The sequence below is a fragment of the Schistocerca gregaria genome, chromosome 5 (assembly GCF_023897955.1).
Source record: "Schistocerca gregaria isolate iqSchGreg1 chromosome 5, iqSchGreg1.2, whole genome shotgun sequence".
Taxonomy (NCBI): Eukaryota; Metazoa; Arthropoda; class Insecta; order Orthoptera; family Acrididae; genus Schistocerca; species Schistocerca gregaria.
Window position 1 is genome coordinate 403464132 of NC_064924.1, and position 15487 is coordinate 403479618.

The 15487-nt window shown below is 38.4% G+C and overlaps 1 protein-coding gene across 1 annotated transcript in view; it reads left to right on the forward strand.

Annotated features, from left to right (window-relative positions):
- The window catches only part of LOC126273470 (ribosome biogenesis protein BOP1 homolog), a 70746-nt gene that overhangs the window by 21347 nt on the left and 33912 nt on the right, over nt 1–15487 (forward strand). The window contains exons 5-9 of the mRNA XM_049977034.1: nt 7599–7913; nt 8019–8186; nt 11677–11851; nt 11946–12155; nt 12233–12336. Of these exons, the coding sequence (XP_049832991.1) occupies nt 7599–7913; nt 8019–8186; nt 11677–11851; nt 11946–12155; nt 12233–12336 (972 nt within the window). The remainder of the gene's footprint in view (nt 1–7598; nt 7914–8018; nt 8187–11676; nt 11852–11945; nt 12156–12232; nt 12337–15487) is intronic.

A 15487-nucleotide genomic window follows, 5' to 3' on the forward strand; every position in this document is an offset into this window, starting at 1 on the left:
CGTCTCTTTTTATTTGCATAGTGCAATAATGGAAGCTATTATTGTACAGTTATGTAAATTAAGAATGCAAAAGTGCTTAATACATATGAGGGAATTTGAAAAGTCCGTGCAAAAATAGAAACTACTTAAGTGTTTCGAGTAAACCTTTGTCATTTTTTGACATAGTCTCCTTTTAGACTTACACACTTCATCCAACGCTGTTCTAATTTGTTATACCCTTCCGAATAATAGGAATTGTCCAAGTCTGCAAAATAGCTATTAGTTACTGTAATCACCTCCTCATTTGAATAAAATCTTTGTCTCGCCAGTCATTTCTTCATATTGCGGAACAAATCGTAGTCCAAGGGAGCCAAGTCTGGAGAATAGGGGGGATGTGAAACAAGTTGGAATCCTATTTCCATTAATTTTGTGACCACGACTGCTGAGGTGTATTTTGGTGCAATGTCGTGATGAAAAAGGACTTTTTTGCGATCCAATCGCCGGCATTTTTCTTGCAACTCGGTTTTCAAGCAGTGCAATAACGATGAATAATATGCTCCTGTAATAGTTTTAGCCTTTCCATATAGTCTATGAGGATTATCCTTTGCGAATCCCAAAAGACAGTCACCATAACCTTTCCAAACGGAGGACTGGTCTTCGTCTTTTTTGGTGCAGATTATCCCTTGGTAACCCGTTGTTTAGATTATTGTTTGATCTCAGGAGTATAGTAATATATCCATGTTTCATCCACAGTGACGAAACGCCGCTTAAAGTCATGTGGATTCTTCCTGAACAGATGAAAACCATCCTTGCAACACTTCACTTGATTACGTGAGCAGTCGTGGAACCCATCTTGCGGATAGCTTTCTCATGTCCAAATGTTTATGTAAAATATTATGTACCAATTCATTCGAGATGCGTACAGCACTAGCAATCTCACACACCTTAACTCTTCTGTTATCCATCACCATATCATGGATTTTATCATTGATTTTGTCATAACCTCCACTGGGCATCCAGAACATTCAGCATCACTTTTGACCATATGCCCACTCCAAAAATTTTGAAAACATTTATAAACTGTTCTAATTAAAGATGCAGAATCACCGTAATGTTTATCAAGCTTCTCTTTAGTCTCCTGGGGCGTTTTGTCTTTCATAAAGTAATGTTTAATCACCACACAAAATTCTTCTTCGTCCATTTTTTGACAATCATTTGATTTTCTTTATTCACACGAATGCCAAACACAAAGAAATAGACCATTATGGCTGAAACTCGGTGTGCGTTCTTTCCAAAGATGCTACTAACTAAACATGACCTCGATAGGTGCCGGTGGTGCCATCTCTTGGACTTTGCATGGACTTTTCAAACGTCCCTCATATTATAATAACTGCACAATTATGACCGTATAGAAATACAGTGGTCTCCCTTCTGGTCAGTAAAGGTCCATCTTAGTACTTGCCTATTTATACACACTCTGTACACTGTGTTCCTAATTATTATGCATAGCATAACAGTGCATGGACACGTGCTCGCGCGCGCCACACACACACACACACACACACACACACACACACACACACACACACACAAATCTTTAACCTGTGTTAAAAGATGCTAGTGTAATTGGTGATTTATATTAAATAAAAATTATTCCTTCTTTGTTCATATTTTTTGCCTCACTGCTTTGCTACTACTTCGAAAAGTGAGAAAGACATTGTTCAGCCATCAGTGGTTTCTGTATTCTACACTACATACCTTTCATCAGTGAGCTTCATCAGCCTACTCGTTAGAACAATAATAGAAAATAATTTTATAAAGTAACCTTTTTTAATGTACGAAGATTTTTTATTTTCCTCTTCGCTGAGCATTTTTGCAAAGAATCGCTGTTCTCACTTGGAGAAAGTCTAAAATTAAACCTAGAATGGATAAAACAGGATGGAGCAGAAAGCTAAAATTACGGGACAAGCAGAAGCAGTTGCAGAATTGCAGGACCTCACAAAAAATATTTTTTGTGTAATTGTTGAATAATATCAGTTGGCATATTTGCAAAACTGTTATAAATGTCCCAAAGGTCAGCCGCAGTGAGGGGTTTGCAGTCTGCCGTACTAGCAAGTCTGTACACCCTTGCTCCCTACCAATTCTGCAACACTATAGTGGCAACCTCGGTGCCATCTTCACCTTGTTTATCCCTCTACCCTGTGTCCATACCTCAAAATACTACATGTGGAATCTTCACAAATCTCAGTCATCAGGGATCTTGTCTCTCTTGGTTTTTAATCTTCTCTCACCCTATGCGTTCATTTCATATTTTTCTGTTGGTACTTGTCTTTACATTACCTCTTTTCTCTGTTTCATCTCATTTCCTTTGACTTGTGACAGCTCTATAACTTCCCAGCTCTTCAAAATCATTTCTGTTCATATTTCAATTGACTCTTACCATCTGGCCCATTGATTAGTTTTTCAATACGTTGAACAGATGAAGAAATTTATATTGTTTAAGGTTTGACTTTTTCCCCAATTTATACTGAAATTCATGTAATTTCCCAGTATGTAGATTTATTTTTGTTTTATTTACAAAATGTCTATCTTCTCATAGCAACAATAAGACTTAATTTCCCAGATTTTTGGCATCATCATATTTTCTGATATCTATACACAAATGTATTTTAATGTGGTCCAAATTGGGACCAAGCCAAGAAGTGATTATATTTGTAAGAGTCCGCATTTAATCCAGTTCACAAATACAAGTCTACAGCCCAAGTCTAGTGTTATTTCTTGCTGTTTCATTGAGTGAACACGACAAAAAATATGTAAAAGTTCAATATCTCCCACCTCCTCCTCTACAAAACAGTGCCCATGCAAATAACATGTTTCATGAATATTTATCACTGTGAAGTTGTCATACCCACATCAGTAGTCAAGGTCTCTAACGCACCTGTGTGTGGTGGCACTCAACTCTGAAGTAAAATGGTTCAAATCCTGGCTGTGAAAAATTTTCACCACCAATATTTAGCTGCATGAGGAGGACAGGTAATGGCATAAAGTTCCTAATCGTCTATCTTTTTGCAATTTCAATTAAATTCCAAATGTCTCTGTAGTGTCTCATGAAATGAAGGCACATGACACGGTTGAAGGTGATCTGGCAGTCAAATGGGGACATTAAGTTTGGCAGCCCCTATGGTGCAAATCAAGAGGAGGCGGCAATATGCCAGCATAGGGTTTCACTGTCTCCCGTCATCAGTGACACACACCCATCACGACGCTGTACAAGGACTCATTACAGTTGCGCACATGACACAGGTACACATTTGATACTTCATAACAAGTCAGAGGAAGGCAATGGCAAACCATGTCCATAAAACATCACCTAGAATGACGATGTAGGATTCCTGCATCTGCTCCCATATGCTTATTTCTGCATAGGGGACTGCCTACATATACCAGCGAAGCCCTCTTGGGCTTCCATCGAGGTGGCTCCTTAATATTCCATGCTGTTTCAATGAATGTCAGTCTTATCTTCTGGCGAAACATTGAGATTATATGGGCATCAATTGCCCTGGGTCTTACTAAACAGCAGCTGCTGGGGTCAGTCTCTGTGTATAGCTGTTAATGTATGTTTCCATGCTGAACTTAGCCCTTGTCTTTGTCGAGGAGATTACCGTGGAGCCTGATCACAACTGATTCTTCAATAATGCTCTCCTACAAGCCCAGTAGCTCTACACAACATTTTTGTTCTCTCATATCCAAACATATATCCTTCGTTGAGGGTGTTTTCTGCCACCACAGACTTTTCTCTATACCCCAGACGTGCGCATCTTGTGTTTCACATGATACACTGCTGTGTTTGCCTGAGGTTCTAGAGACCACACTCACAAGGAATGTTATGCACGCCGGGTAATTGCAGTTATGTTTGTCCTTCACCAAGTCAGGCATATCTACATGGTCAACAATGTAGGAAAAGACAGCTTGCTACTTACCATAAAGAAGACACGTTAAGTTGCAGACAGGCACAATTAAAAGGCACTTACATAAAGCTTTTGGCTACAACCTTCATCAGTAGAAGAGAGACACACACCGTTCATACACACAAGCAAGCATTCTGGCCTGAGATGCTGGAACTAGCAATCATATGTGCATAAGATATTCTTGCTTTTGCTTATGAATGGTGTGTGTGTGTGTGTGTGTGTGTGTGTGTATGTGTGTGTGTTTTACTAATGGAGGTTGTGACTAAAAGCTTTATGCAAGTGTCGTTTAATTGTGCCTGTCTGCAACTTAATGTGTCTTCTTAATGGTAAGTAGCAATCTGTATTTTCCTACATTGTTGATATTCCTACCTGGAGATTACATTGTTTGATTTAGTTTGTTTGTGGTGGTCAAAAGGTGGCTCTGGTGATGTCCCCCGAGGATTCTTGAAATTTTGGGTAAAAGACACTCAGTATGGTGGATAGAGGTGAGCTTCTCTTTCTCTACCTCTTGTTTGCAGGTGTTTGTATAACTCACATTATTTTACACCTATCTAATCTGAATTTTCCTGTACAATTTTGGCAAAACACATCTTTAGGGTGTTACAGCTCTTCTGAGGGGCTGTCTTTGTCGCAAGTGGCATGTGACCTGTGAACTAGAGTTGTAGAACAATTTACCACTACACTGGGTGATGACAGCTCATTACATGTAGGTACAGACCTGTGTGGGACTTCTTTCTCTAGGCTGTATGTTGGACAAAACTGTTTTTTTTTTAATTCTTTATTTTTATTATTATATTGTCTAAAAATGAAAGACTTCCATTCTGTTATAGGCCCATCATGAACTTTATATTTTGACTGAGGCTGTTCAAGTGGTCTAGGAACTCATTCAGGGTCTCTGTCACGTCCCCACATAACACAGGTTTCATCTACATAATGGGAAATACCCCGGTGGGACATGATCCCCCTTACTAGGGGTAAGGTGAGGGTGGGAGGTGAGGGAGTCTCCCCTTCTTTATATCCCATGTAATTCCAAAACTTCACCAGAAGATGATGAGAGCGACACTCATTTAAACGTCAGAATTTCAACACAGCCACCTAAATAGAAGCCCGGGAAGATTTCATTACACTGGTGTTTGTCCCCAGCTGGGACAACCCCTGTATGATTGCATAATTGGCCCGAATGATTGCATAACTGTTGATTCGCTTCAGTACAAAACACTGACACTGGCTGAAATATCAGTTTACATATAAATAGTATTAATTTGTATTCACAAATGTATTACATACCAATGATCTTTGTAACTGAATACAATGTAGTCTTAAATTCTTATGCTTGGTACAGCTCATTACATAGCCTCTTTCCCTCCATAGCTTATGCACCAATCACTTCCCATCATTGTCACACGTAACCACTTGTCAACTGAAATAGGTACTCTGCACATAGTGACTCAAATTAAACCCCTTGATAACACACGTTGGTAACAGATTGCTTGTGAATCACTTCCTGTGTAGTTAAATAGGGCACTTCAGTTTCCAATAGACCTACCAGTAACTCATTTGCAGTGGATTAAAACATGACTAGGTATCTATGTTGCCAAACAATCTGAGAGGTATTGTGTCCTCTCAGTCGTTTAATTTGAAAATGACTGGGCAGGTTGTGAACATTAGCTTTGTACGGGAAGTGAAAAAACATCCCATATTATAAAACTGCTAGCTCCCAGGTTACTGTAGAAAGGATTAGATAGAGGACGCGTGGTGTGAAGTGAGAAAAAAGTTCATATGACAGGTATGTAGCGTACTGCACAGTCATTTTTAAAATTAAATTACTGGTGCATTAATAGAGCAAAAGTACAAAATAAGCCACACAGTGAGACTATCAGCATCTGTCTCATTCTGTAAAATTGTACTGTCATGTACAAACAAACAATGAAAATAATGATAAAATGACAAAATCCACAAATCTAAAATATGTGTGAACACAGTGTTCACGTACAGATGATTTGTAGAGCACAAACACCATCACCACATTTCTGTATGTATAAATCTAATGATACCAGGATTTTCAAATTAGAAGTAATTGTCAACACGTTAAATAATTTATTTTGTTTTCATCCACATAATTTAATTACAGCCAACATGAAATGAACATAGAAGTGTAGTAGTTCCACTCCCAAGGAAGAGATGCATGTGGGATTATAAAATAATTTTGCTGCACATTTTCTTAATAAATCTGCCAATGAATAAGCACAAATTGCAACCTGTAGGTGTTATGATAGTGCAATATCATTAATGGTCTCATGATTTTCTTAAAAGCTTGTCCGTTTGTATTAGAATCTTCTTAATTGTGTATATAATTATAGAGAACTGAACTATGGCTTTGATATTATCATTCACTCTTGCGGGATTCCTTCTACATATAAAACTTGAACCTTTCCTGAAACCATTCCAAATGCACATTCATGGTTTTTCTTCCTCTGCCTAACTAGTAGCTAAAAATTCTTTTCACATTTGTAAATCTTTCGTGGGGGATGTTCTTATTAAATAGTTTGGTAAGGGGAATGCTTCATCTGATCAAAAATAATAAGAAAACAGGCTATAACTACCATCATACATTAAACCTGATGGGAATGGAATACCAATGCCTGCCAGTGTGTTATCTAGTGCTTATACTGCTGAAGCATGAAAATTCCATGATCAACGTAGCCTACCCTGATTAAAGTAAATAACCCATCAGCATCACAGCATGCCAATAGCACAACAGCATGTTATTATGTTGGAGCACAAGTTCATAGCATTTTTCCATAAGTTTAATAAACACAACAGATACACATGATAGAGACTTTAGCCATTAATAATGTATTCTCCTTCACTAATTACAACAGCCTGCTGCTGAAGGTGGGGTAACTTTTAGATTCCACGGGTGTACCAACTACGTGATTTTGAGGTGAAGAACTCATGGAGCCACATTTGGAGCACATTTTCATCCAGAGAGGAAGTTCCTTGAAGGTTGTTCGACAGAGAGCAGAAAAGATGAAAATCTGGGGGCCCAAGTTCATGTGGATAAGTGGGGTGTGGAATGACTTCCCAACCGAACACATGTATAGTGTTTTTTGCTAGTCTAGCAGAATACGGAGCGGCATTGTCATGGAGTAGCATCCTTCACGCAGTCTTCATTGTAGTTGTTCATGGATTACATCTGCAAAAAATTTATTTACAATAAATGTCAGTGGTGATGGTTACACCTTGGGGCAGCAATTTGCAATAACTGCACTGTCACTGTTCTACCAGATGCAGAACATGCAGGTTGTTGTTCAGGGAGTTACTGCTTTGTTTGGGATCAACCATTCCTCTTTTCCTTATTTAGCAAAAAAGACATCATTTCTTGTAACCAGTAACGATACAGGTTAGGTATGGTCAGTGTTGTTAACAAGCCAGTTGCTGATGAGCAAGTGCAGAGGCACATATGAACACCCACTGATTTTTGTTCTTTTTGCCTTAGAGCATGCTTCTCTAGTAATGCTTCACCTTGCAATATACTGTAGTAATGCTGAAATTTGTTTTGTGTTGGTTTCATAATGGAACTCTTTCATCCCCAATATACTTTACTTGCTGCAGTTGGATGTTTTAACTGTTTATTTATTTTATTAATAGCCTTGGATAGAATGGTTTACCTCAGAAGTCATGAAGACACCACTACGAAAGTTTCCAGAACACAAACGATCGTTCTTGCCAAGTAAATCAGAGAAAGAAAAAGTATCTAAATTGGTTCATGCTATAAAAATGGGATGGATAAAACCAAGGAAAGAAAAAGATAAAGATCCAAAATTTTATATGTTGTGGCAGACAGACGATACAGCTGAACACATGAGACGTATTCATGATCATATTCCAGCTCCAAAACGTCATTTACCTGGGCATGCTGAATCCTACAATCCTCCACCAGAATATCTCTTTGATGAAAAAGAAGTAAGTAACTGAATAGTACTTGTGCTAGTAAGTAACTAGCAACAACATACATAAATTTAATTATTTATGGTGACATTGCTTAACAGATATTTTCTTTATTGGCAGGTAAAACAGTGGAACAAGTTGCAAGCCACACCATGGAAGAGGAAACTTCACTTCATACCTCAGAAATACAGGTCATTGAGGGAAGTTCCAGCTTACAGTAGATATATTAGAGAGAGGTTCTTACGTTGTCTGGATTTATACATGTGCCCACGGGCAAGGAAGATGAGGGTAAGTTAAGTAATTATTTTTGTTGTTACTTACAGGAAACCCTTTAAAATTATGTGCTGTGTTCAAAACCTGGGGCAGTTCTTGTGGTGAATATGGTTCTGTGAATTTAAAGGTCTTAAGTCAGTACATCATTTGCTGCATTCCTGGCACACAACATGATTTTACCTCTTCCAAAGATTTGTGAGAATGAACAACAGCAAGTTGCATCAACTGAAGAAATCTACATTAAGCAGTAATGCTCCTTTGTAACTCAATAAGAATGAGTATCATCAAGGTTGCCACAAGTTCTAGAAATCAAGGAATGTCAGGGAATTTCAGATGTCTCAGGGAAATATCAGGGAAATTTGAAAAAAAAAACCTGGAAAAATCTTGTTTTTGTCTCAGTAGATGAAATGGTTTGTTTACTGAGATGTCATGTATTGTCACTGGCTGGGCACAGCTGAGTACGTACACCGCTTCCCCACTCATCCCTAATATTTTACCCATCTTACCACTCCCCTCAGCTTGCAGTCAGTGCTGCCCCACTATTTGCCACTAGACAAGCAGCTGCCGACAAGAGGCAGGGAGGTGTGAGGTGTGGTTTGTTTGGATCTGATTCTCAGAGATTGTTGACACAGCAGCTGGAGATGGCAGTCATGTGTCCGTGAGTTGTCTGAGTGATTTTGTGAATGAGTGTTTGCGCACTATCTTTTTCTGATAAAGACTATGGCCGAAAATTTAATTCTGAGAGTATGATTGTCTTTTCTACGTGCCTGTCTTCGGCTCATCGATCATCTTTACAGTGAGTTGCTACCTATCCTCATTAGTATTGATTCCCAAAGTATTTGTTCAATTTATCTGTTGCATGGATTTATCACTGTGGTCTTATTTCATCAACGTGGTGTCTGTGATGCATGAATAGCTGGCCTCACGAGCGGATTTCCGTGGCAGGCCAAAACCGCTGGCCATTTCTGTGGGTATCTCTAACGGATTGGGCCTGCCAATCTGAAACCTGTGATTTCCCACTAATGTGCTGGCCCTGCCAATCGAATCGTGTCTCATCAATCTGTTTGCAGGCCAGGTCTGTCTGTGTGTGGCATAATGTAGCAAATTTTCGTGGTTTATCCGTGGACCAAGGACTGTGTTGCTCCTCAGCAGGCCAGAGGCCATGGGGGATGAATTTCAGCCATTGTGACTGTCTAACCACAAGTATATTGAACAGTGCAGCATTTTATAGAAATTTTATTTATTGTAGTACATTTTGCACTTTGAAAGTAGTTTATCTATTTAAAAGTATGGACGATAAGAAGAAGAAGAAAATTGTAGCAGTTGCTGGCAGTTTGGACACTATGTACTCATATATTTCTCGAAAGAAAAATCATTCAATATCAGTAAAATAATAGACATAACACAGTGAGTAATAATTGACAATAAAGAACATAGTAGAACCAACATTTTGTTGCCAGTCACCTATAGTGTTGGTTTACACAACTCTCCCCTGCCTTGTACACTTCTTTGAAGAGGCCTAATTTTTTCTGAGGTTGTTTCTGAGAACAATGAAGGTATTTTAAATCTGTCTTGCAACTCAAAGGAAAAGTTTATTTTTGTCACCATGTGTGTTTCATTTTATTGAAATAAAATAACGATAGTGGTCTTAATGAAACACACAAACAGTTTGACTTGCTCTTGCCATCTAAAAACAGTTCATTACAAAATATGTTGATGTTAGTACTTCAGATTCTTCCTCACATGAGAGAGAAATTCAGAAATCATTACGTATTTTTCAGATCTCAAAATTTGTCAAGGGAAGATGCTAAAACTTGTCTGGAAATCGGGGAATTTCACTTGGGTAAACCGGTGGCAGCCCTGATCATGCTCAATAGAGTTCCTTTATTTTTTAACTAACATTCAGGCCTGAGTTACTTTACTGCATACTTTTAATAATAAAATAATTATGTAGCAGCTGTGTTGTCGTTAGTTATTTTAACTGGCTGTTATAGGTATTTACATTCTGCCAAAACTTTCCTACTTTATTAATTTTTTGTATGGACTGTATACATTGATTTGGGAGATAGGATGCAGCAGTTGCACCGTATTTCAGAAAGAATCATTCACATTTGTTGTTCATTGGTTGTTTTTAGTGTGTAGTATAGATTGGATTGAATAAGAAGAAAATTGAATTAATAGAAATATTGAGTGTAAAATAATGGTCCAACAACCATCCTGCCTGGAAAAAAAAGTGAAGCTCTGAGAAGGGGTGGAAGAAACTTGTTTGTGCTGATTCAACTGGGAAGAGTGACATAAAGTCATTATTTCTTCTCGTGAGGCAAGCTGCTTCACAACTGTTGCCACTGATATTTGATATCATAGATACTGGCACTGGGACGGAGTTGATGTCCAAGCTGGTCCCCAAAAGTTCTGTTTATGACAGATCTGGTTATCTTTCCAGCTGTGGGAGAGTCTCATTGTCATTGCCATGCTCACCCATCGAGTGTGTGGGTGAGCAGTGTCCTGTTGGAAACTTGATCAGTGATATTGTCACATAAAAGGAAACACATGAGGAGACTGAATGTCCTAGGTGTAAAATTGTGCCTTCAGAGTTCCCTAAGTCTACAACCTGTGACCTGAAGTTGTACCCAGTGGCTTCTCACACCACGACACCTGGAGAAACTCTGCTATTTCTCTCAAAAACCATGTAAAAATGGACTCTTGTCCCATGTCACCTCTATACTTGCCAAAAATTGTAATCTGGTGTAGAACAGAACTGATTCATCACTGAACAGAACATGACATGCTTCCCAGTCATGACACCAGTCCAGATGCAGCTATTCATGTTATGCTGTTAATGGCAGCCTACACATGGGAGGGTAATTCTGTAGAACAGCTGCTGCTCGTATCCAATCAAGGTGCAGAATGACACATATATTACTTGCACTCATGTGGCAGGTGAAGATTTGAAAGGGTTATGATGTGCTTGGTGCACAGTATGGCGATCCTTGCCTGTAGTGATTAAACTTGCTCGCCTGAAATCTTGATGAGTAGTAAACATGGCCTCACATTTACATTCAGTGAAACATTGGGTCACTGTATCTTCCCAATGCTCCATCAACCTGGACATTGCACGATTTGACCAGCAGGCCAAATGGAGACATGTAATGAGGCCCCTTCCAAACTCTGTTAGTTGCTGACTATTATGTCTCACACAAGTACTCTGCACTGTAAAGCCTTCACACTGAGCATTCCACATCTGACACTGTTTACACCCCTTATATACTCAACGAGGCTTGCTAACAACACTAAACATGAATGACACTAATACACCCTGTTAACTATTTCATCTCTTACAGAGAATTGCAGTTCTTGATCATTTATGTAGCTGCCAAAGGTATGGAGGTGCACAAAGTTATATTTTTACCTGACCATGCCTTATGGACGCTTCACTTTTTAGTTACGCAGTGTATATAGAAGTTGAGTGAAAGTAATGTAGATATATGTTTTTATTTCCCTCCAGTTGACAATTCAACCTGAAGAATTAGTTCCACAGCTTCCAAGTCCGAAAGATTTGCAGCCGTTTCCAACTGTTATGTCACTTGTTTATAAAGGACATACTGACATGGTTCGAACTATTGCTGTGGAACCCAAAGGGCAATTCCTTGCCTCTGGCTCAGACGATCTTACTGTGAAAAGTAAGGATAAGAAAGTAACTGTAGCATGTATTTATTTTACTACTGAAGTGTTACAGGAGGGATTCAGTTTTCTGGTTCTGTTTTTTCTTTTCAGTTTGGGAAGTATCTACAGGTCGCTGTGTGCGCACAATTCCAGCAGGTGGAATTGTGCGAAGTGTCAGCTGGTGTCCAAATCACTCTCTCTCTCTAATTGCAATAGCTGCCGACAAGAAGGTATTGCTGGTTAATCCAGGTGTTGGAGATCACATGATTGTCAACAAAACTGATAATTTACTGCAAGATCCACCAGAGCAGGACATACTGAGTATGTACTTATATTATTAAAACAGTGAGAATAACAACAGGTAATTGAATTTTCTTCCTGACAGTTTTTGTTTCCAGTTCCAGAGAGAATAAAGAGTGCAGTCCAGTGGGAAAAGCCATCTGAGAGTGACTGGAAAAATGGAATCCGTATAATACTGAATCACTTCAAAGAAGTGAGACAGGTAATTTGAACAATAGAGATTTAGTTCACAGACTTCTAAAAGTACTTGAATTTTCACTTTGTGTAAGTACGAGTGAAGATAAAGAAGGATCTTACTTGCTTGACAGATGAAAATTAGATAACCATGGTTGCACAGAAGTTATAATTTAAATTGAGGCAAGAATGTGTGTAAATAATGATGTGATATGTGTGGCTCCTTACACCCAATCTTACTTTGATACGTGTCTCCCTTCTAGCTGTTTGCACAAATGTCATACCAAGAATAGTGTCTGATGCAATTAGCTGTGCATTCATGATGTATTTTTTTTATTTATTTATTTAAATGTCAAGTTCCGTAGAACCAAATTGAGGAGCAAATCTCCAAGGTCATGGAACATGTCAGTACATGAACTTACAACATAAAAAGTAATAACAGATAATAATAAATGTTCATGAACCTGAAAGAAAATCAGTCCATAAGTTTAAGCAAGTGCTATCAGCAATACAATGAGAATCGTCTTAATTTTTCAAGGAACTCCTTGACAGAATAGAAGGAGTGACCTGTGAGGTAACTCTTCAGTTTCAATTTGAAAGCACATGGATTACTGCTAAGATTTTTGAATTCGAGTGGCAGCTTATTGAAAATGGATGCAGCAGTATACTGCACACCCTTTTGCACAAGAGTTAAGGAAGTCCGATCCAAATGGAGGTTTGATTTCTGCCGAGTATTAACCGAGTGAAAGCAGCTTATTGTTGGAAATAAAGTAATATTTGCAACAAGAAACGGCATTAAGGAATATACATATTGAGAGGCCAATGTCAAAATACCCAGACTCGTGAAAAGAGGTCGACAAGAGGTTCGTGAACTCGCATCACTTATTGCCCGAACCTCCCGTTTCTGAGCCAAAAATATCCTTCTAGAATGGGAAGAGTTACCCCAAAACATAACACCATACAACATAAGTGAATGAAAATAAGCAAAGTAGACTAATTTACGTGTCGAAATATCACTCACTTTCGATACCGTTCGAAAAGTGAAAATGGCAGTATTAAGTCTTTGAACAAGATCCTGAACATGGGCTTTCCACGACAGCTTACTATCTATCTGAATACCTAGGAATTTGAACTGTTCAGTTTCACTAATCATATGCCCGTTCTGTGAGATTAAAACATCCGGTTTTGTTGAACTGTGTGTTACGAACTGTAAAAACTGAGTCTTACTGTGATTTAACGTTAGTTTATTTTCTACAAGCCAGGAACTGAGATCGTGTACTGCTCTACTTGAAATTGAGTCAATGTTGCACACAACATCCTTTACTACCAAGCTAGTGTCATCAGCAAACAGAAATATTTTAGTGTTACCCATAATACTAGAGGGCATATCATTTATATAAGTAAGGAACAGGAGCAGCCCCAACACTGATCCCTGGGGCACCCCCCACTTGACAGTACCCCACTCAGATCCCACATCACAGCCGTTATCAACATTGTGATTAATGACCTTTTGCTGCCTGTTGCTAAAGTAAGAGGTGAACCAATTGTGTGCTACTCCCCTTATTCCGTAATGATCCAACTTCTGGAGCAATATTGTGTGATCAATACAGTCACATGCTTTTGTTAAATCAAAAAATACTCCAAGCGCTCGGAACTTTTTGTTTAGCCCATCCAGTACCTCACAGAGAAAAGAGAATATAGCGTTTTCAGTTGTCAAACGACTTCTAAAGCCGAGCTGTACCTTTGATAGCAAATCGTGTGATATAAAATGATCAATTAACCTTACATACACAGCTTTTTCGATAACTTTTGCAAACACTGATGGCATAGAAATAGGTCTAAAATTATCTACATTATCCCTTTCTCCCTTTTTATAAAGCGTCTTTACTACTGAGTACTTTAATCGCTCAGGAAACTGACCATTCCTAAAGGAAAAATTACAAATATGGCCAAATACAGGTCTAACATGTGCAGCACAGTACTTTAATATTCCACTAGACACTCCATCATAACCATGAGAGTCCTTAGTCTTCAGTGATTTGATTATTGTCTCAATCTCCCTCTTGTCTGTATCACAAAGGAGTACTTCAGACGTCATCTCGGAAAGGCATTTGCTAAGAAATTTATATGGTTTCCTGTAGATACTAAATTTTTATTTAATTCACTAGCAATGTTCAGAAAATGGTTGTTAAATACTGTACATATATCTGGTTTATCAGTAACAGAAATATTATTACTGCAAACTGACTTTATATCGTCAACCTTGTGCTGCTGACCAGACACTTCCTTCACAACTGACCATATGGCTTTAATTTTATCCTGTGAATTAGCTATTCTATTTGCATACCACATACTTTTTGCCTTGCTAATAACATTTTTAAGCACCTTATAATACTGTTTGTAATGGGCTACTGTAGCTTGATTGTGACTACTTCTAACATTTTGATATAATTCTCACTTTGTTCTACATGATATCCTTATCCCACTAGTCAGCCAACCGGGCTGTCCATTACTGTTAGTACCCCATTTAGAATGTTCTAATGGAAAACAACTCTCAAAGAGCATGAGGAATGTGTTATGGAAAGCATTGTATTTATCATCTATATTATCGGCACTATAAACATCTTGCCACTCTTGTTCCTTGACAAGTTTTGAAAAACACTCTATGCTTTTGGTTTAACTTTCCTACGTAGTTTGTAATTAAATACCTTTTAGTGTTAAAATTTGTGCATCATGGTCTGAAAGGCCATTCACCCTTTTACTAACAGAATGCCCATCTAGTAATGAAGAATGAATAAAAATATTGTCTATGACTGTGCTACTGTTCCCCTGCACCCTAGTTGGAAAAAACACAGCTTGCATCAGATCATATGAGTTTAGGAGATCTACCAACATCCTTTTTCTTGCACAATCATGTACAAAATTAATATTGAAGTCACCACATAAAACTACTTTCTGGTACTTCCTACAAAGTGAATCAAGAACCCTCTCTAACTTAAGCAAAAATGCTCTGAAGTTGGAGTTAGGGGACCTATAAACAACAGCAATTAGAAGTTTAGTTTCACTAAATTCAACTATAATGCTGCACAACTTTCAAATATCTGTTCCGTGCAGTGTCGTGATACATCTATGGACTCAAATGAAATACTGTTTTTTACGTGCAGAGCCACTCCCCCACC